General features: G+C 35.2%; 1 protein-coding gene across 1 annotated transcript; it reads right to left on the bottom strand.

Annotated features, from left to right (window-relative positions):
- Positions 1-139: 139 nt before the first annotated feature.
- Positions 140-21617, bottom strand: LOC141300307 (mitochondrial Rho GTPase 2). Its single transcript, XM_073830623.1, has 17 exons — positions 21482-21617; positions 18118-18176; positions 17955-18036; positions 17831-17874; positions 16827-16880; positions 16696-16748; positions 16503-16611; positions 14475-14576; positions 13093-13191; positions 11601-11709; positions 11382-11502; positions 11218-11302; positions 10989-11134; positions 2595-2695; positions 2369-2499; positions 375-455; positions 140-298 (listed from the first exon to the last, which is right to left on the bottom strand). The coding sequence occupies exons 1-17, from the start codon at positions 21516-21518 to the stop codon at positions 140-142; spliced, it is 1572 nt and encodes a 523-aa protein (XP_073686724.1). The 5' UTR covers positions 21519-21617.
- Positions 21618-22074: the final 457 nt, after the last annotated feature.

Below are 22074 nucleotides of genomic sequence, written 5' to 3'. Positions count from 1 at the left end.
ATCATATATTATTCAGTGACAGATATCAGGTTGTGCGAGGTCATTACGGGTTATTAAATCATTTGGCTGATGTGATTTTAATGTGGTTAATGAATATGAGTGAGTCATGTGTCAGAGTTTGTCACACATTACTCCACAACTAAATCATCTGGAGCATGTGAGGTTGTTTTGGTACCTTATAAATACTAGCGCAGTAGTTGAAGGAGTCCGGGTCGCTGACATCATACATGAGACACGCCACATCACACGCTGCGTCTGCTGCTTTTAGAAACTCTGTTTCCACATCCACCTCCTCCAGCTGAGACAAATTAAAAATGCAGGTCAAGCCGGAGACAATAAACTAGGGACTGTGTAAAGCTTGAGACGGCACTTACGATGAGGTACTTGTCCTGATTGGCTATTGAGACGGTGTTGATGGCGTATATTGTGGGGGGGCCGGGGTTACGCTCGTTTCTCTGAAAATAAATAAAATATACCTTCATTAGGAGCTTTGTAAATGTTTGGTAGATCTAGGAAGAGACTTTTGGGAGTTGTAAAAAACTTATATATTTAATAGACAATTTAATCTGGTTAGATACCAAAAGTAAAGCATGAAAACCTCTTTCTAGAGTAATACTGCCTTAACACAAGTACGATTTTATAACTATATTAATAATAATACTCTTGTTTTAGTATAAAAACTAGTCATTGTATGTTTTCATTGTGTAAAATGAACCTTATTACATTTTTTTAATTTATTGCATTCATGAGAATTTATATTTCATTGGTATATAAAAATATACTTAAATAATTTAAAAAATAAAATATTGAACATTAATTATGTTCTGACTGGCTCTGATTTGACTGCAGTTTTTTTTCCCCACACAAATCTTATTGGTATATAAAAGATATATAAAACCTACATTCAAATTAAAGGCATTCTAATTGGCTTTGATTTGTCTGAACTTTTAACTTGTTTTTCTATTTATTGAGATATAAAAATATATATAAAATAACTAACAAATATATTAAATATGTCTAAGTGGCTCTGATTTGACAACTGTTCTTTTTTTATTTATTGTGTTCATAAAAATCTAACTAAATCAAATTTTATATTTATACAACATATAGAAGACATTACATATGTTCTGAATGACTCTAAATTGACTGCAGTTTTTGTTATTTTTTTATTTATTTTTTGTGTTAATAAAAATCTCATTGGTACATAAAAATATATTACAAATAAATAAAAGAATAATATATATTAAACCTTAAATATGCTCTGATTTGGTCTGATTTTCTTATTTTTTTATCCGTGTTCATAAAAATATATAAAAAAAAATATAAAAATATATTAAACCATAAAAATGTTCTGATTGGATCTGATTTGTCTACAGTTTTAATTTTTTTTTATTTTGTGTTCATAGAAATCTTATTGGTATATAAAAACATTAAAAAAACATTAAATATGTTCCGATTTGCCCACAGACTTTTTTTGTGTGCATAGAAATCATTGGTATATATATATATATATATATATATATATATATATATAAAAATTAGAAATATATATATATATATTTTTTACATATACACACACACATATTTAATATATATATATATTATATATATATATATATATATATATTAAACATTACATATGTTTTGATTGGCTCTGATTTTAAGTGCAGTCTTTATTTTTTTCTTTATTTTTTTGTGTTCATAGAAATCTCATTGGTACATAAAAATATATGAAAAATAAATAAAAAAATATATTAAACATAATACGTTCTGATTGGCTCTGATTTGACTGCAGTTCTTACTTTTTATTTATTGTGTTCATAAAAATCTATAAAAAATCTATATCTAAAAATATATATATTTATATAAATAATATATATTTTAATAAATATAAAAACATTAAATCATGGATTTAACTGGTACATTATACAAAAATATAAAACATTAAATATGCTCAGATGGGCTCTGATTTGACTGTGTGCATATTTATTGTGTGCATAAATACTTAATTGGTAAAAAAAAAATTATATATATATATATATATAAAATATTAAACATTAAATATGTTATAGGCTCTGATTTGAATGCAGTTTTTATTTATGTATGTATGTATATTATTATGTTCACAGAAATCTCATTGGTATATAAAAATACATTAAAAATAAATATAAAATATATTAAACGTTCTGATTGGCTGTAATGTGACTGCAGACTTCATTTTTTGTGTGTTTTTTTTTTATGTTCAAAGATATCTTAAACAAAAGTATATTTATTTATTTATTTATTAACCAAATATCAATCAAATATGTTCTGATTGGCTTCATGCAGTATTTTGTAAGGTAGTTTTTCTTTCAAATCATTGCCTCACCTCAGTGCTTCGCTCCAGAAAAGCTCGAAGGAAGTCAGTCTTTCCTGTTCCGCGTGGACCAATGACTTTACAGAGGAACACAGTGCGCTGGGTCTGTCGCTTATCCAGATCTAATGTCTTTTCTCTTGTTACTAATATACATAGAAAAGGACAGAAAAACTCATCAGTATCTGTCTGATCAAACGTATGTGGAGTTCAAAGCAGGTCTGTGTGTGGATCTCATTACCTGTGATGGCGGAGGTCTGGGACTCTCTCTCCATTAGAATGGGATACCCGAGGTAACCGAGATGCTCCAAACACCGGTGGACATCCAGATAAGCAGATAACCTAAGATTTATTCAATAACACATTTAATTTAAAAACATAAATATCAACTTAAAACTATGCACAAATAAATGACTCTTACAAATTTTAAGCTTTAAGTGAATAAAAAACATTCAGCGCATCATGTGTAGCATGACTGACAAACAAGTGACTCAAGAATTTTTTTTTTTTTTTTGTGAATCATAATCATACAGCACAACCCGTGTAGCATGATTCACAAACGACTCACTGCAAATTTTTAGTAAATCCTAATCATACAGAATAACGTGCGTAGTATGATTCTCAAACAAACAATGCTTATGAACAGTTTTTTTTTGTGAATTATAAACATACGGCAAAACTGGTGAAGCATGATTTACAAAAAAAAGACTCTTATGAACCAGTACTTTTTAGTGAATCATAAACAAAGTGCAACCTGTGTTGTCTGATTCACAAACATATGACTCTTATGATCATGTTTTTTTTTTGTAAATCATAAACAACTCTTATGAACTTTTTTTAGTGAATCAAAAACATAGAGCACAATCAGTGTAGTCTGATTCACAAGTAAGTGAATCTTATGAATTAGTTCTTTTAAGTGAATCAGAAACATACAGTGCAATCACTGTAGTCTGATTCACAAACACATAATAATAATAATAATAATAACTTTGACTTTTATAGCGCCTTTCAAGAAACCCAAGGCCGCTTTACAAGGGATGGGAACTGGTGTCGGGGGGGGGGGGGGGGGGGTTAGAGACCAAAGGCCTCTGTGAACAAGTATGCCTTGAGGTGCTTTTTGAAGGACAGCAGTCTGGGGGCATGACGTATGTGGAGAGGTAGTTTGTTCCAGAGGGTGGGGGCAGAAACACAGAAAGCTCTATCACCAAAAGTCCGTAGCCTGGTGCGAGGAGTGGCAAGCTGGTCCTTGTCAGAGGATCGCAGGGACCTTGGCTGTGAGCAACGGTGGAGGAGATCAGCGAGGTACTGGGGTGCAAGTCCATGGAGTGATTTGTAGGTTAGGAGCAGGATTTTGTATTGAATGCGAGATTTGACGGGGAGCCAGTGAAGCTTCTTGAGTGTGGGGGTGATGTGCTGCCATGGCGTCGATCGTGTCAGGACCCTGGCAGCTGAGTTTTGGACATACTGCAGTCTATCCAGGGTCTTACTGGGCAGACCATACAGTACACCATTGCAGTAGTCCAAGCGGGATGTAATGAAGGCATGGATGAGTGTTTCAGTAACAGAGTCAGAGAGTGATGACCGGAGTCTGGAGATGTTTTTGAGGTGAAAGAACGCAGACTTGGTGGTGGTTTTGATATGAGCCTGGAGTGAGAGTATGGGGTCCAGGATGACACCAAGGTTGCGTACTTCTGGGGATGGCCTGATGGTATAGCCATCCACAACCAGGGAAAGATCACCAACCTTCTTAGCCAGTGATGGGGGGGCCACCACCAAGAACTCCGTCTTCTTATTGTTAAGTTTGAGTAGATTGGCAGTCATCCAAGTTTTTATTTCATGCAGGCAGTTGACAAGGGATATGGGAGGAAGCTGAGCCGAGGGTTTAGTGCTTATGTAGAGCTGTGTGTCGTCAGCATAGCAGTGGAAACTGAGTCCATGGTGACGGATGATTTGACCAAGGGGGAGCATGTAAATGGTGAACAGAAGGGGGCCAAGTACCGATCCCTGGGGCACACCATGGTTGACTGGAGCTGGGATTGAGTTTGAGTCTTTGATGGTGATGTATTGTTTCCTACCGGAGAGGTAAGACTGAAACCAGGAGAGAGCAGAGTCAGTGAGTCCTAAATATTCATGAAGGCGGTTGAGGAGGATGGCGTGGGAGACAGTGTCAAAAGCCGCAGAGAAGTCCAGGAGGATGAGGAGACTGATGAGGCCATTATCGGCAGCTGTGAGAAGGTCATTCATAATTTTGATAAGGGCGGTCTCTGTGCTATGGTGGGGTCTGAAGCCAGATTGCAAGGGTTCACAGAGCTCATGGTGTGACATGTGTTGCTGTAGCTGAGCAGCCACAGCTCTTTCCAGAATTTTGCTGAGGAAAGGAAGGTTGGATATAGGGCGGTGATTGCTGGGGTCATCTGGGTCCAAGCCAGGCTTTTTCAGTGTGGGGATCACCACAGCAGTTTTGAAGCTGGTGGGGACCACCCCTAGTGCCAGTGAGGTGTTGATGATACTAGCCATGGCAGGGCACAGGGTAGGCAAACATGCCTTTACCAAGGTAGTAGGCATGGGGTCCAGCTTGCAGAAGGTGGACTTAGCTTTAGATACCAGCTCCATGACTTGGTTGTTTTCCAGGGCGGCAAAGGAGGAAAGAGAGCACTGTGGTGGGTGAGCTGAGGCAGTTGAGTTGAAGTCCAGCAGTTGATGGGCAGGAATGGATGGAATTCCTGTCTGGTGAAGCTGCTGATGAATGGTTTCCACCTTTTCCTGAAAAAACCTGCTGAATTTTGAGCAGAGTTCAGCAGCATTAGAGGGTTGGGGGGCATCTGGGGGGCGGAGAAGATGGTTGATCGTTGAGAAAAGACGCTTGGGGTGGTTCTGTTGATTATTGATGAGAGTGGAGTAATATGATGTTTTGGCCTGAGAGAGAGCCTTTTTGTAATCCCTGACATGGTCTTTGAAGATCTCGTGGTGGACGACAAGGCCAGATTTTTTGTGCAGTCTTTCAAGCCGCCGCCCAGCCGCTTTCATGAGACGGAGCTCAGGGGTGAACCAAGGAGCTGGCTGGGTGAAGGAGATGGACCGGGTCTTCAGAGGGGCTACTGCATCCAGGCTCAGAGAGAGGGCAGTGTTGTAGTGCTCCACAAGGCCATCTACAGTATGACAGGCAGGATGCGAGGCAAGGTGTGTTGCAAGCGTGTTTGACAATGTGGGTGTGGACACGCGCCTGATGTTCCTGAATGTGATTGTTCGTTTAGCACGGAGTTTAGGTTGTGACATCGGTACAGAGAACAGGACGGCATGGTGGTCCGAAACAGCGAGGTCAAGGCACTCGAGGTGGACAGGGGTTAAGCTGAAGGTACACACCAGGTCCAAGGTATGCCCTTTGACATGTGTGGGACCCTGCACATGCTGTGACACATTGAAACAGTCCAGGAGAGACAGGAACTCAGCAGCAAAAGGGCAACTGCTAGAGTCCACATGGATGTTAAAATCTCCCATAATGATGGTGGACGGGGACATGGGGCAGACAGCTGTGAGTAACTCAGAAAACTCAGAGAGAAAAGTGTTGGAAGCTTTTGGAGGGCGGTAGACAAGGACTACTTGGAGCTGTGCAGCCCCAGCCAACACAAAATGAATATATTCAAAAGTTGCTGAGTTTGTGGGGAGCTCCTTAACAAGGATGTCAGAGCGGTGAATAACAGCTAACCCACCACCACGGCCCTGACAGCGAGGCTTTTGGATGTAAACATAGCCTGGGGGTGTGGCATGGTTGAGTGATAGGAAATCCTGCTGAGCTTGCCATGTCTCTGTCAGGCACATGAACTCCAATTTCTTATCAGTGATAATGTCGTGTATTAATCCAGCCTTATTATTCAGTGAACGGGTGTTCAGGAGCATGAAAGTTGCAGTCTGGTTGGTGAAAGTAGCGACAGGGGGAGCAGTCGAGTCAACAGAGGCCAGAGGACGCAGGTTGGTTAACTCTGCGTGACGATTGCTCTGATGACGTCGCAACACGGAAGTGTGGCACCGAACACCTGAGACAGCTGGAGTTGTACTCGAGTGGACACATGTCTCTTATGAACTTGTTCTTTTTAGTGAATCATAATCATACAGCACAACCTGTGTTTTCTGATTCACAAATAAATTTATCTTATGAATTGGTTCTTTTAGTGAATCATAAACATACAAAACAACCAATGTAGCCTGATTCACAAACAAAGAACTTTTATGAACCTGTCCTTTTAGTCAATCATAAACATACAACACAACCAGTTTAGTCTGATTCATAAATGTGAATCATAAACATATGGCACAATCAGTTTAGTCTGATTCATAAATAAGTGACTCTTATGAACCAGTCCTTTTAGTGAATCATAAACAAGACACAACCAGTATAGTCTGATTCATAAATATGAATCATTAACATACGGCACAACCAGTGTAGACTGATTCACAAACAAATAACTCTTATGAATCAGTACTTTTTAGTGAATCATAAACATACAACACAACCAGTTTAGTCTGATTCATAAATATGAATCATAAACATACGGCACAACCAGTGTAGACTGATTCACAAACAAATAACTCTTATGAATCAGTACTTTTTAGTGAATCATAAACATACAACACAACCAGTTTAGTCTGATTCATAAATATGAATCATAAACATTCGGCACAACCAGTGTAGTCTGATTCACAAACAAATAACTCTTATGAATCAGTACTTTTTAGTGAATCATAAACATACAACACAACCAGTTTAGTCTGATTCATAAATATGAATCATAAACATTCGGCACAACCAGTGTAGCCTGATTCACAAACAAATAACTCTTATGAATCAGTACTTTTAGTGAATCATAAACATACAACACAACCAGTTTAGTCTGATTCATAAATATTAATCATTAACATACGGCACAACCAGTGTAGACTGATTCATAAACAAATAACTCTTATGAATCAGTCCTTTTAGTGAATCATAAACATACAACACAACCAGTTTAGTCTGATTCATAAATATGAATCATTAACATACGGCACAACCAGTGTAGACTGATTCACAAACAAATAACTCTTATGAATCAGTACTTTTAGTGAATCATAAACATATGACACAATCAGTTTAGTCTGATTCATAAATATGAATCATAAACATTCAGCACAACCAGTGTAGACTGATTCACAAACAAATAACTCTTATGAATCAGTACTTTTAGTGAATCATAAACATATGACACAATCAGTTTAGTCTGATTCATAAATAAGTGACTCTTATGAACCAGTCCTTTTAGTGAATCATAAACACAAGGCACAACCAGTACAGTCTGATTCATAAATATGAATCATTAACATACGGCACAACCAGTGTAGTCTGATTCACAAACAAATAACTCTTATGAATCAGTACTTTTTAGTGAATCATAAACATACAACACAACCAGTTTAGTCTGATTCATAAATATGAATCATAAACATATGGCACAACCAGTTTAGTCTGTAAATATGAATCATTAACATACGGCACAACCAGTGTAGTCTGATTCACAAACAAGCAAATCTTATGAATCAGTACTTTTAGTGAATCATAAACACAAGGCACAACCAGTATAGTCTGATTCATAAATATGAATCATTAACATACGGCACAACCAGTTTAGTCTGTAAATATGAATCATTAACATACGGCACAACCAGTGTAGTCTGATTCACAAACAACAGGGTTTCTGCAGATATGAACAAGTGAAATTTAAGACTTTTTAAGACCTTTTTAATACCACCTTATATGAAATTTAAGACCGAAACCTGTAATGGAAATAGATATTATATTACATGCATATATGTAATATTTAATGTGTTTAATGTAAAAAGTAAACGCAATTTCATGGCTGTCATAAATTAAATTTATTACTACGATATACAGTGAACTTTTCATATCAGCAGATACTATTCCACACAAAATATCCCCATAAAAGTACCACTAGAAATATCTGATGTAAAAAAAAAAATTAGCTTTTACATCGTAAATCTGCATATTTGATTTACCTTTATAAATGCCTTTTTTTTTTTTACTTTTGAAATGTATGCATTACCTTTGAAATTTATTTTATGAATTTATCAATAAATTCTAAATGGCTGTTAACAGTGAGATTACATAATTTACACTGCAAAATTAAAAGTGAGATTAATGTTTTAAATACATTTATTGATTTATAAATATATACATTAGAAATGTTGGGTGTGGAGGCATACTTTTAAACACACTAAACTACCAGCAGGTGGCGGTAAGTCACTTCATGAGCGAGTTATTTCAACTGATTCGAGCAAAACGCTGAATCATAGCAAAACGTTGCTAGGAGAATGCTTCTGCTAATGTTGCATATTGTCTAATATGTAAGTAACTACTTGACTAACTACTTTTTTATTGAGCTAAAATTAATGTAACATTTGTAATTGTGAGAATTTTTAGCAAAAAGCTCACTTGGTATATTACTGAACTATATCATGTTATAAATAAACTATACATTTTAAATTTTTACCTCAGTGTGTTTCTTTAGAGTGCTGTTACATTCATTTGTTTTAAAGTATGTCACAAATAGACCAGAAATACACACATATCCATTATCAATTTCTGTTTACGTTTAATGTATTAAAATATGAATCTTTCTTGCCGTTGGATGCTTCACTAGTTGTTTTTGTCACTTCAGTTTTAATCAGGCGGTTTGTTCGGTCGGGCAAGTAAAAAAAAAACATTTTAAAAGTATCTCGAATGCTGGCGGTCAGCTAGCTCGACCTATATTTCTTATTATTATTGATAACATTATATACAGAAAAAGGTAGTTTGACCTGTATTCTGCTACTGCGATTCTGAAGACGCAGTAACTTCCACAGAGGGAGAAAAAAATCTAGTTGTTAGCAACTGGCCTTAGCCAAGCCCTATATTCAGTTTTTTTCAAGCTAAGTATCGCTAAACTTGCACTTCCCCATAGCTAAAAAGTTAAATCCATTTTACTTCTGCGGTACAATCCGAGAGAGACTCGCGGCAATAACAGAAAGCTGATTGGCTATTGCATGCTGGTCTCATTTGTAGTTTAAATACAGCAAATTATATTTGGAATAGTGAAATAAAGAACTACAACACCACGGAAACAACAAAAAGAGAATTTAAATGAGCATTAGAGGTAGCGTTACATGGACATCGGAAAAATAAGACCTGTGTAAAATTATTTAAGACCTAGAACAGCGAATTTAAGACTTTTTAAGGCCTAAAATTTTGATTTTTAAATTTTAGACTTTTTAAGACTTTTTAAGACCCCGCGGAAACCCTGAAACAAACAAATCTTATGAATCAGTACTTTTAGTGAATCATAAACACAAGGCACAACCAGTATAGTCTGATTCATAAATATGAATCATTAACATACGGCACAACCAGTTTAGTCTGTAAATATGAATCATAAACATACGGCACAACCAGTTTAGTCTGTAAATATGAATCATTAACATACGGCACAACCAGTGTAGTCTGATTCACAAACAAGCAAATCTTATGAATCAGTACTTTTAGTGAATCATAAACACAAGGCACAACCAGTATAGTCTGATTCATAAATATGAATCATTAACATACGGCACAACCAGTTTAGTCTGTAAATATGAATCATTAACATACGGCACAACCAGTGTAGTCTGATTCACAAACAAACAAATCTTATGAATCAGTACTTTTAGTGAATCATAAACACAAGGCACAACCAGTATAGTCTGATTCATAAATATGAATCATTAACATACGGCACAACCAGTTTAGTCTGTAAATATGAATCATTAACATACGGCACAACCAGTGTAGTCTGATTCACAAACAAACAAATCTTATGAATCAGTACTTTTAGTGAATCATAAACATATGACACAACCAGTTTAGTCTGATTCATAAATGTGAATCATAAACATACGGCACAATCAGTTTAGTCTGATTCACAAACAAATAACTCCTATGAATCAGTACTTTTTAGTGAATCATAAACATACAACACAACCAGTTTAGTCTGATTCATAAATGTGAATCATAAACATATGGCACAATGATTCTACACTGATCATAAACAAACAAATCTTATGAATCAGTACTTTTAGTGAATCATAAACATATGACAGAACCAGTTTAGTCTGATTCATAATTAAGTGACTCTTATGAACCAGTCCTTTTAGTGAATCATAAACATGACACAACCAGTGTAGTCTGATTTACAAACTACTCTTATTAACGGGTTTTAAGAGAATCATAAATTACACTGCAACCATTGTAGTCTGATTCACAATAAAATGACTCCTATAAAGCCGTTATCGTCCGATTCACAAATGACTTTCATGAACATTTTTTTGAGTGCATCATAAACATTCAGAGCAACCAGTCTCTGATTCACAAACAAAGACTCTTTTGATCTGCTCCTTTTGATTTAATATTTGAAACAAATCAGAATTGAATCAAAAGGGGAAATGTGTTCTAGTACCTACCAGAAAAGAATCAGAAATAAACAAAATATGATTGTTTTTGACATAAAAGTGACTCTCAGTTAGAAAAATGGTCTATTTCAATGTGTACTGCACGGTTTAAACTCTGACTCACATCCACTGGCAGAAGTACCCGTGCTGTGAGATGTAGCTGTCGTCTGATAGGGAGACGTTACTGTACACCTCCGGGCCCCAGGGCATGTAGGGTAAAACACTAAACAGATTCTTCAGCTCTGCGGGAGAGAGAGCTGAATCCTTATCCTGCAGGAACAGAGAGGCAATCATCAGCTCGACGAATCTCCAAGCACGTAAAGTTCATTAGAGGATCAGATGCGGGAGCTCACCTCGTCATACTTATCAAACAGCTTCTGGAGGAACTGATGGCCCAGATGATTCAGCTCCGTCGTGCAACCCACCGATACTCGTAATCTGCAAGCACACATATATAAGTCACTTAAATACTGGTTTCTGTTCATGCAATCTCATGCTTTTACATGCACAGACGTACGGTGGGTAGAGGTAGTCGTCGGTCAACTCAAGCGTGTCATCGTAGCCGAATTTACGCAGGATGGTCCAGGTGGTTTCATGACGCCCTCTCTGGATAAAGAGAGTGTTCAAGAACAAAAAACCTATGGAAATACACAAAAACAGATGTGGAAGAGTTGGTGATCATCATAATTTACGGCTTAGGCCCAAGGACTAAGAATATTTGTGTAATATGCGTTACCATTGAGTGTGAGTCCATTGTCCTGGACTCCATCACTGGTGTTCTTCCACACAACTGTTTTCACGTCTTCTAGAGCCTGAGGCGCTAGTGGGTTCCCAAAACACAATTTCTACAAACACACAAATTCCCATTCAAATCAATAGTATGTTTATGCATATTATTTCAATAAATGTGTTTAGTTAATTTTTAGATAATATTTACAAATTATAAGTAATCACACAATGCTACATAGGACAATCAGTGTGGAGAATGAATGTAATGAACTACAATGTTTTAATTTTTTAATTATGGGAAATATGTATATTACTGGAGCGCCCTCTACTGTGCATTTCCCTCATTTTTTCTTTCTTTCTTATCTACATTTCCCATTATATGTACACTGTACACAATATAAAAAAAGCTACACTAATAAAGCTTTTTTGACTATGCCTTTTTACTGAATATGATTACCTTGGATATACTGGTGCATATGTGTAGTAATTTGTGGAAAATACATTGTAATTCCATTAAAAGCATTAAAACATTAATAATTCATATAATACAAAAAAAAAAAAAAAAATTATATATATATATATATATATATATATATATATATAAATAAATAAATAAATATATATAAAATAATTTCTTTAATAAATATAATTTTCTAATTCTAATTATACAATAATTATCTTATAATTCCAATAACAAAATGTATATCAAACCTACTACAATTGTTACTGTCAACTAAAACTATTTTTAAAAAAACCTTTTCGTTAATAGAAAAAAATGCACAATGAATGAATGAATTAGTTTATTTATTTATAAAAAAAATAAAAATAAAAACTCTGAAAATTGGAAATATTACATTGGGAAATTAACTGAAATAAGTTAAGATTAAAGAAATAAAAATAAAATAATAATAATAATAATAATAATGTTAAACTTAAAGCTAAGTAGAAATATTACAAAAAACTCTTATTAATATATATCTCAAACCTACTAAAATTGGTACCGTCAACTAATTAAAAAAAATGTCACTATTATAAATAAAGCTAAAAGTCTACAATTAATTAACTGAACAACAAAATTCCTACAAAATAAACTATAATTAAAACCTGTAAATCTAATAATAAAATCTCATTCAAAATAGCGATACTATCACTTGAAGACTAGAAACAACACTAAATTATTTACAATTTAACCCATTTAACATTCTTAATAAAGACCTCAAAGCAACTGTACATAATAAAATATTAATTAGAAATATATATTTTTTATTATCTTTCACCTTACTTTAATAACTTGTGTTACTTTTTAAATATCTTTTTGGCTGTCAGATAGACATGGAAAATATGCCGAGTAAGTTTCACATGTTTGATCTGTTAAAATTATTCTAAAATCCTGCCTTAAATAATTTTCTGCCGTATTTTCCATTTTAGTGCGTAATTGGCCACATTAAAAAAGGTAATTCATTTAAATAAAGATATAATTTATTTTTTTGCCTGCTGACCTGAAAGCAGTTGAGTTCGGCGTCACTGAGTATGTGATCGTTATCCTGATCAGAAATGCTGAAGATCCGACTCAAAGCTCGAACACACTGCGGCTTCAGCTACACACAACACACAAAAAACAGAAATTTCATATGAACTCATAAGATGAAGTAGGGGTGGGCGGTACACCGGTGTCATAGTCATCACCGGTGTGAGATAGCGCCACGACATGGATTTTCTAATACCGTCAATACCGGTATATTTAAAACATTAAATTTTCTTCAAACGTTCAGTTGTGGTCTGAATACCTGTCCTTCTTGTTGTAAATAAAAAAGTAAAACATATTCGTATCAGCTTTGCAGGTGGTAGGTAAAAGGGGAGTGGCCATTAAACGGCTGGTGAAACATCGTGAAGAAAGGTCGGCCCTGTAGCCTATACCAGGGGCGGAGTGGCAATCGGGACGACCGGGACTTTTCCCGGTCGGCCGGCCAAAGGATTTACACAGCGGATCACAAATTGAGCAGGCGCGAGGCGAACGCGACCGGCCTGTTTACGTTTACTTTCGATTTTGTAAAGGGAGCAGCACATCTTATAATAGATATTTGTCAGTGAGTACAAGATTGCAACAAATCCTCCAGTCTATTTTTGTCATCTCTCTTTACTTTCGACCCGTGATCGTTCAAATCTAAAGGTCATTGTATACTGAGTCCGATTTTCGTATGTGTTTTTTTTTTAGTTTTCTCATATTCGCCATCCTTATCAAAATGCTTATTATGGATGTGAAAATGCAGAACATCAAACATGATCCAAATTTTTTTATGACGGATGAAAGTTTCAGAGGCAGTGTGTAAACTCGATTAACATTACCTGTATTTTTTTTAACGTGCAAAAATGTCGGACGAAAATTTCGTACTCACGTGTGCAAAGACATTAACTCCAGCAGCTCATGTTGGATGCAGGGTTGCCAAGTCCGCGTTTTTCCCCACAGAATTGGTCTACTTTTAAACTGTTGCCATGGGTTGATTTCCCCCAGTTATTTAAAGGTTTTAAATATTGCAGAAATTAAATTTAAAAAAAATAATTTTTGTTTTGTTGTACACTGTTAAGTAAGATCTTTAGGTTTTTTGCAAAATAAATATGTTGAGAATGCATAATACTCTCCCATGTCTCTTTTTGATAAGGATACCTACCATATACTTATTATATTATGAAAAGATTAACTTTATTCACATACTAAATGGACAGGACAGGCTACTTCTCCGAAAATGTACCAAAAAAAGTAATACCGTGATATTATACCGGCACCGTTCAAAAGATGAAAAATACCGTGATATTAATTTTAGGTCATATCGCCCACCCCTAAGATGAAGCCAGGCAGAGATGTAGCAGTGTGTGCGTGTACCTGTTTGTCCTCAGGGTCGTAGAGCGGAGCAGTCGGGTGTAAAACGGCCTTCTGGGCGTAATAAAAGAGCTCCGAAATATTCTTCAGATTCTTAGCTGAGCACTGCACACACAAACACATCATCATATAACCTTATATATTACATCATATATTCATTAACAGAATTTTTTGCCACCTAAGCTAAAAGATACTATCAAGCTCAGTAGGTTTTCAAAAAGAGCCATGTTCAGTATTCAGTACATCATTAGTAACCACTTTGCTCTTTTGAAATACATTTCCATTATAGCCAAACCATAACATTCACAAAGTCAAACATTGTCTTCAGTTTGCTAAATAAACCGATGATTAAAATGACTCGTTCAGAAATGTTTTAACAAACAACATTCAAAAGAACATGGCAGTACAAAGAGTTCAGCCAATTACAGTTCAGCCAATTCTTAAAGGTACAGCAGCAAAAACCGTCAGATCAGAGAAAGGGTGAAAAATAGTCATGAAAAATGTACGATTTTTTATTGCGAATAATTTTTGATGTTGACTACAGGAGAAAACTAAATATACTGTATATAGAATACAGTATCTCACAAAACGGAGTACACCCCTCACATTTCAGCAACCATTTTAGTATATCTTCTCAAGGGACAATACTATAGAAATGAAACTTAAACTTATTTTTAAGTAGTCAATGTGCAGCTTGTATAGCAGTATAGATTTACTGTCCTCTGAAAATAACTCAGCATAAAGTCATTATTGTCAAAATAGCTGGCACCAAAAGTGAGTACACCCTAAGTGATAACAGCAGTGTGTTGTTTAACCATGCACAGCCTCATGCAAAGTTGTGTATCTTGTATTAGAGCAGGTAAAGTTCTCTCATACTGACCACTGGATGTTCATCATGGCATCTCATGACAAAGAACTCTCTGAGGATTTGAGAATTAGAATTGTTGCTTTCCACAAAGATGGCCAAGGCTATTAGAGGTTCAGAAACACCCTGAAACCGAGTTGCACTACAGTGGTCAGGGTCATACAGAGGTTATCCAAGATGGGTTCCATTAGGAACAGGGCAAGTTGAGCACTCGTTCTGTGCATCAGACTTCAAAAAAACAGATGCATGAGTGCTGCCAGCATTGCTTTAAAAGTTTGCAGAGGTAGAAGGTCAGCTTGTCAGTGCTCAGACCATACGCCGCACACTGAAACAAGTCGGTTTGCATAGGAGTCGTCCCAGAAGGAAGCCTCATCTGATGCTGGCTCACAAGAAAGCCCGCAAACAGTTTGCTGAAGACAACCAAGAGCGTGAATTACTGGAACCATGTCCTGTGGTCTGATGAGACTATAAGATAAACTGTTTGGCTCAGATGGTGTCCAGCATGTGTGGTGATGCCCTGGTGAGGAGTACCAAGAAAACCGTGTCTTGCCTACAGTCAAGCATCATGGTCTGGGGCTGCATGAGTGCTGCTGGTACTGGGGAGCTGCAGTTCATTGAGGGAAACATGGGATTCCATTATGTGCTGTACAGTCTGAAGCAGAACATGATGCCTTCTCTCCAGAAACTACACAGTTTTCCAACATGATAACGACCCCAAACGCACCACCAAGATGACAACTGCCTTGCTGAGGAAGCTGAAGGTAAAGGTGATGGGGTGGCCAAGTATGTCTCCAGACCTGAACACTATTAAGCACCTGTGGGGCATCCTCAAGCGTTAGGTGCAGAAGCACCATGTGTCTAACATCCAGCAGCTCCTGTGCAGCTCTGGTCAATTCCATGCCCAGGATGATTACGGCAGTGCCAGATAACAATGGTGCTGACACAATATATTGACACTTAGGGTGTACTCACTTTTGTTGCCAGCTATTTAGACAATAATGACTTTATGTTGAGTTATTTTCAGAGGACAGTAAATCTATACTGCTACACAAGCTGCACATTGACTACTCTAAAATATATCCAAGTTTCATTTCTATAGTATTGTCCCTTGAGAAGATATGAATGATAAGAAATGAGTTTTTTTGTGTGTGGTCAGTGGTTCGAACCTCTACGCAGGTCTCAATCTCTGAAAACTGGTTCATGATAGGCAGGATGGTTTCCATTGAGCTGCCGGAGCGAAGGTCGGACTTGTTGCCCACAAGGATGATGGGAATCCTATGACATCAAAAACAGACATTTTATATAGATCTTATAAGAAATTCAGATGCACATATATAAGAACAGAATCTAAAAACATACTTGCTTCCTTTTTCAGCACCACCGTTCACCAGAGGAATCCATTTCGTCCTGATCTGAGAGATAAGACAAGGATAAAAACAGTTCAGAGAAAAATATACGATAAAAATCTACTGATCATGTTAAACTGATACCTTGTCAATGGTTTCCTCTTGTGTGACGTCATAAACCACACACACGACATTGGCCTACAAATGAGAAAACAATCAATAATTATTATTATATAAACTTCATATATATTCATAAATTAATATATACACTACTGTATGTATATATATATATATATATATATATATATATATATATATATATATATATATATATATATAATAGTAATGATGCTGCAAATTCAGCTTTGATCACAGTAATAAATTACATTTTAAAATATTCAAATAGAAAGCAGTTATTTTAAATAGTAAAAATATTTTTGCTTTACTTCGGATCAAATAAATGCAGGCTTGGTGAGCAGAAGAGAAAAGATTAAAAATCTTTTTAAAATTCTGACTGGTAGTTTGCATTTATTGCGCCTATTTCCAAAAAATGTGGAGTGTTCCTTTAACATCAAAATAAAATAAAATCCATTATTTAACTAATAATTAATACAGTTTACTCAGCAATGACAGATTAAATTGATGAAAAGTGACACTTATAATTCCCATTTCAGATAAATGTTTTTCTTTTGAACTTTCTATTCATCAAAAGAATCCTGAAAACAAATATATAATCATGGTTTCCAAAAAATATAAGCAGCGCAACTTTTTTTTAGCATTGACAATAATCAGACATGTTTCTTGAGAAGCAAATCAGCATATTAGAATGATTTGTGAAGGATCGTGTGATACTGAAGACTGGAGTAATGATGCTGAAAATTCAGGTTTGATCACAGAAATAATTTTAAAATATATTCACATAAAAAACAGCTATTTTAAATCGTAATAATATTCAACAATTTTACTGTTTTTACTGTATTTTTGGGCAAATAAATGCAGCCTTGGTGAGCAGAAGAGACACACAAAAATAAAAAATAAAAGTATAAATTACCCATAGCTGCAGCTGGTTAGGACAAAAACTAAGATTAACATAAAAGAAATGTGATTTATGTCTTGTTATACACACACACGATTCGTAAATGTCTCACCTTTACGATTTCCTCCCTCAGCACTTCATCAGTCTGTTCAGTTTCTGTAAGGAGACATTAAGTATTAATAAAACACTACAGAGCAAATAGCAAATATTACTCCACTCAATACAAACAAGCACACCTGAATAGTCGACTATATGTGTGGGCACTTTCTCAGGCGTGACGTCGGCCGGTATGGTGATCTCCTCCGCCCGGAGAGGAACCTGATGGAACAAACACACGAGCTTCCTCTTACCGCATCAGTCAAACACACACCAAAGAGGCTCATGGGTAAACTCACTCACCTGCTCGGGAAACTCCTCTCCAACCAGAGACATGATGAGAGAGGTCTTTCCCACTTTGGCTACAGGGAAAACAAAGGATAGAATAATAATGAATCTCAAAAACATATTCCCACAGTTCATTTGTCTCCAGATTTTGACTTGTGAAAAGTCACATGATCAGCGGCTGCACCGCAATCACAAATGCGGTGTTCATTTGGTTTCCAGTTTTATAATAAGTAGGGCTGCACCAAAATGAAAATTCTTGGCCGAAGCTGAACAAAATTAAACACTGGGCCGAAAGCCAATTATCGAACACAGTTTTACGTGTGTTTTTTCCCCCACATTTACGCCAATTTTTTTCACTATTGCAGGAATAAAATAACCAAATGTGCTTTTTTACAGTTTTGTCTTGATTTTCAACAACAACAAAAAATTTACAAAACAACTTAAAAATATTTACTTAACACTGAACATTTTTAACATTCTAATATACATTATAGCCTACCAACAAAGCACAATTTAACGTAAAAATTAATAAGTTAGTAAAATAATATTCTTTGGCCATTTTTAAGACCCCCGTCTTGAATCAGGCATGTGTTTATAATGTACAAATAAAAGCAGCCTTGCTTAGCAAAGGAAAATGTTATAATAAATGTATTAATAGAGCTGTTTATGATTGTTATCATTATTTTTGTCTTACTTTTTTATTTTATTTTACAGAACAACAGTAAAAATACATTGCTAACATTTATGAATGTTGACTTTTATTTTAGTGGAAACCCGCAAGAAGACCTCAGCACTACTATTTTGTGATTTCAGTCATCATACAGTAATCACCCTGCTGAAAAATCAGCTAATACCAGCCTAGGCTGGTTGGCTGGTCTTAGCTGGTTTAAGATGGAAGTGGCTGGTTTTAGCTGGTGGTTTCCCAGCCTGGAAAAGTGGACAAAACCCCTCTAAAACCAGACTGCCTTCCAGCTATGAGCTAGTTTTTTTCACCAGGGCAGCCCTTTCTCTTCTCATGGAGGACATGCGATGTGATACTAAACAGTATCTCACTGTCTGTGCTTGTAATGATTTTTGCGACTTTCTCAGACAGTTTTAAATGCTTCCACATTACCCACTCTATTTGATCTTGTCACGTCATTGTTCGGTATAATTTTTTCTGCCTTTTCGCTTATTCATAATAACTTTGGTTGCCGAACATTCGGTGCATCCCTAATAATAAGGTTTCCAATCCTTCAGTGCCGAATCTTCTGTGATGATGAGTTGAGGTAAAAATGAAGCCTAATAATAAGCAAGTTTAGGAAACACTCTCTAAAATAACTGGTCACCTCCTACAGGACAGGTGTATGTCAAAAGAGCTTAAAAGGTCAGTTAAGAGATCAAACTAGTAAGGGCATGACTTGAGCACAGCAGGCATGGAATAAATTTAACACTAATGCCGAAACAAAACGAGTGCCCTGCTAAAAGAAATGAGACTTCAGCTATATATGCACTGTATCTCTACACTACCAGTCAAAAGATTTTTTTTTATGTTTTTTAGAGAAGTCTCTTCTGCTCACCAAGCCTGCATTTATTTGATTTAAAGTACAGCAAAAGCAGGAAAATGGTGAAATATTTGTACTATTTAAAATAACTGTTTTCTATTTGAATATATTTTAAAATGCAATTTATTCCTGATTTCAAAGCTGAGTTTTTAGCATCATTGCTCTAGTCTTCAGTGTCACATGATCCTTCAGAAATCATTCTAATATTATGATTTGCTGCTCAAAAACATTTATTATTATAATTATGTTGAAAACAGCTCAGTAGAATTTGTTCAGGTTTCTTTGATGAATAGAAAGTTCAGAAGAATATCTGAAATAGAAATATTTTGTAACATTATAAATGTCTTTATCATCACTTTTGATCAATTTAAAGCAGCCTTGCTAAATAAAAGCATTAATTTCTTTAATTTCTTTCCCCCAAAAAATCCAAGATTTTGAAGGTAGAGAATAACGTTACAAAAACTTTTTATTTCAGGTAAATGCTGATGATGATAATAATAATAATAATAATAATGTTTCTTGAACAGCAAATCAGAACATCAAAATTCTGTGACACTGAAGACTGGAGTAATGATGCTGAAAATCCAGCTTTGATCACAGGAATAAATTACATTTTAACATTTATCCAAATATAAAACAGTTATTCTTATTAAAATTTTACTGCTTTTGCTGTACTTTGGATCAAATAAATGCAAGCTTGGTAAGTAGAAGAGACTTCTTTCAAAAAACATCAAAAATCTTACTGTTCAAAAGCTTTTGACTGGTAGTGTAATTCAAGTTATCATATATGCCCACCATGGCTGCATTTATTTGGTTAAAAATACAGTAAAAATAGTAAAATTATTACAATTTCAAACAACTACTTTCGAATCGATTTTAATATCTTGCAAAGTGTAATTTATTCCTGTGATTTTCAGCATCATTACTCCAGTCTTCAGTGTCACATGATCCTTTATTATTTAAGAATACTTTTATTCTGCAAGGTAGTGTCAAATTGGTCAAAAATGTCTTTAAAGACATTTATAATGTTAAAAGTTAAAATAAGAAGCAGCACAACTGTTTTCAACATTATTAATAATAAGAAATGAGCAGCAAATCAGCATATTAGAATGCTTTCTGAAGGATATACAGTATCTACATCCACAGACATTATCAGACAGGTTGGCATTTCTCTATGAATACGTGCATTCTGTCACAAGTGCTGGAGGATCTGTTTACTCTTCAGGTCCATTTGATGTTTAACTAGGCACAAACTCCACACCTTGATAGTTACCATGTCAACACCTTCATTATCAATCACCAGCTGAACAATCAATGAACAGATTTTGCCATTAATATACACAAAAAATAAATAATATACAAAAAAATAATAAAAATAATAAATCTGTCAGGGTGAGCAAAACTACTCTGCTTAAATCAAATATCAAAGTGCATCAATAAATATAGTACTGTCTAAATACAAACGTTTAAAAACGCATTTATCTGGATTTCTATCACATGCAAATGTATACTGAATAAAACAGGTATCTAATTAAAGGATATATAACGTTAATTAAACTTCTAGAGTTTGACTGAACTGTCATTAGCCTTGAATCTGTGCGAACAACTTACTCACTTGACAATAAAGTTCATTTTCGTGTTTTGATTTTGCACGATAGCAAAAAAAACCTGAATGAATTTATCATTTAAGCACTAAATGTATCGTTAATTCAAGAATTCCGTGCAGATCATTTCTGCAGGAGCTCAAGGTTGAGGGTTAGCGCTCTCTAATCGTGCTAACTTTCATTAAACTGTCACATTTAATTCCCTTGATACTCAAAACAGTGATATCTTACGTTCCCCCAACAGCAGTATCCGGACATCGCGTTTCATTTCACTCCGTTCTCTATTGAACGCTCTGACAAGATGTGGCTATCTTTTCTGCAAACTTCAAATTCAATTCAAAGCTCAGTGCTAGTTTCTGGCTAGCCCCATTCCATCCAAAGAAACTGTCACCGCTACACACTTCCGGTTGGAGCCCAAATGGAGCGCCCTCTACCGCGCATTTCCCTCGTTTTTCTTTTCTTTCTTGTTTGTCTACTTTTTCCGTTACTGTAAATATTAATCAGCTATGCTGATAAAGCTTTATTTGACACTTACTGGAGTAACAACAAAATAATTAATAAATAAATAATATGATTTTCTTGGATATACTGGCCCATATTTATAGTAATTTGTGAAAAATACATTGTTATTCCATTAAACACATTAAAACGTTAATAATTAATGTAATAAAATGTTCAGAAATTAAATATATACATATGTATAATTTCTGATATTTATGACATTTTTATATATATATATATATATATATATATATATGTATTATATATATATAAAATGTCATAAATATCAGAAATTAAATATAATTATTAAAAGTGTCATAAAT

Source organism: Garra rufa, chromosome 24, assembly GCF_049309525.1.
Source record: "Garra rufa chromosome 24, GarRuf1.0, whole genome shotgun sequence".
Taxonomy (NCBI): Eukaryota; Metazoa; Chordata; class Actinopteri; order Cypriniformes; family Cyprinidae; genus Garra; species Garra rufa.
Note: the sequence above shows the minus strand (reverse complement) of the source record. Positions and strands in the feature narration are given on the sequence as shown.

Excerpts from the sequence above, each read along its gene's own strand:
- LOC141300307 (XM_073830623.1), bottom strand. The coding sequence starts at position 21,518 with ATGAAACGCGATGTCCGGATACTGCTGTTGGGGGAAC. Across the intron at positions 11,135-11,217 it reads TGTTTGATAAGTATGACGAG|GATAAGGATTCAGCTCTCTC; the intron begins GTGAGCTCCCGC and ends CTGTTCCTGCAG. Across the intron at positions 299-374 it reads ATCAGGACAAGTACCTCATC|CTGGAGGAGGTGGATGTGGA; the intron begins GTAAGTGCCGTC and ends AATTTGTCTCAG.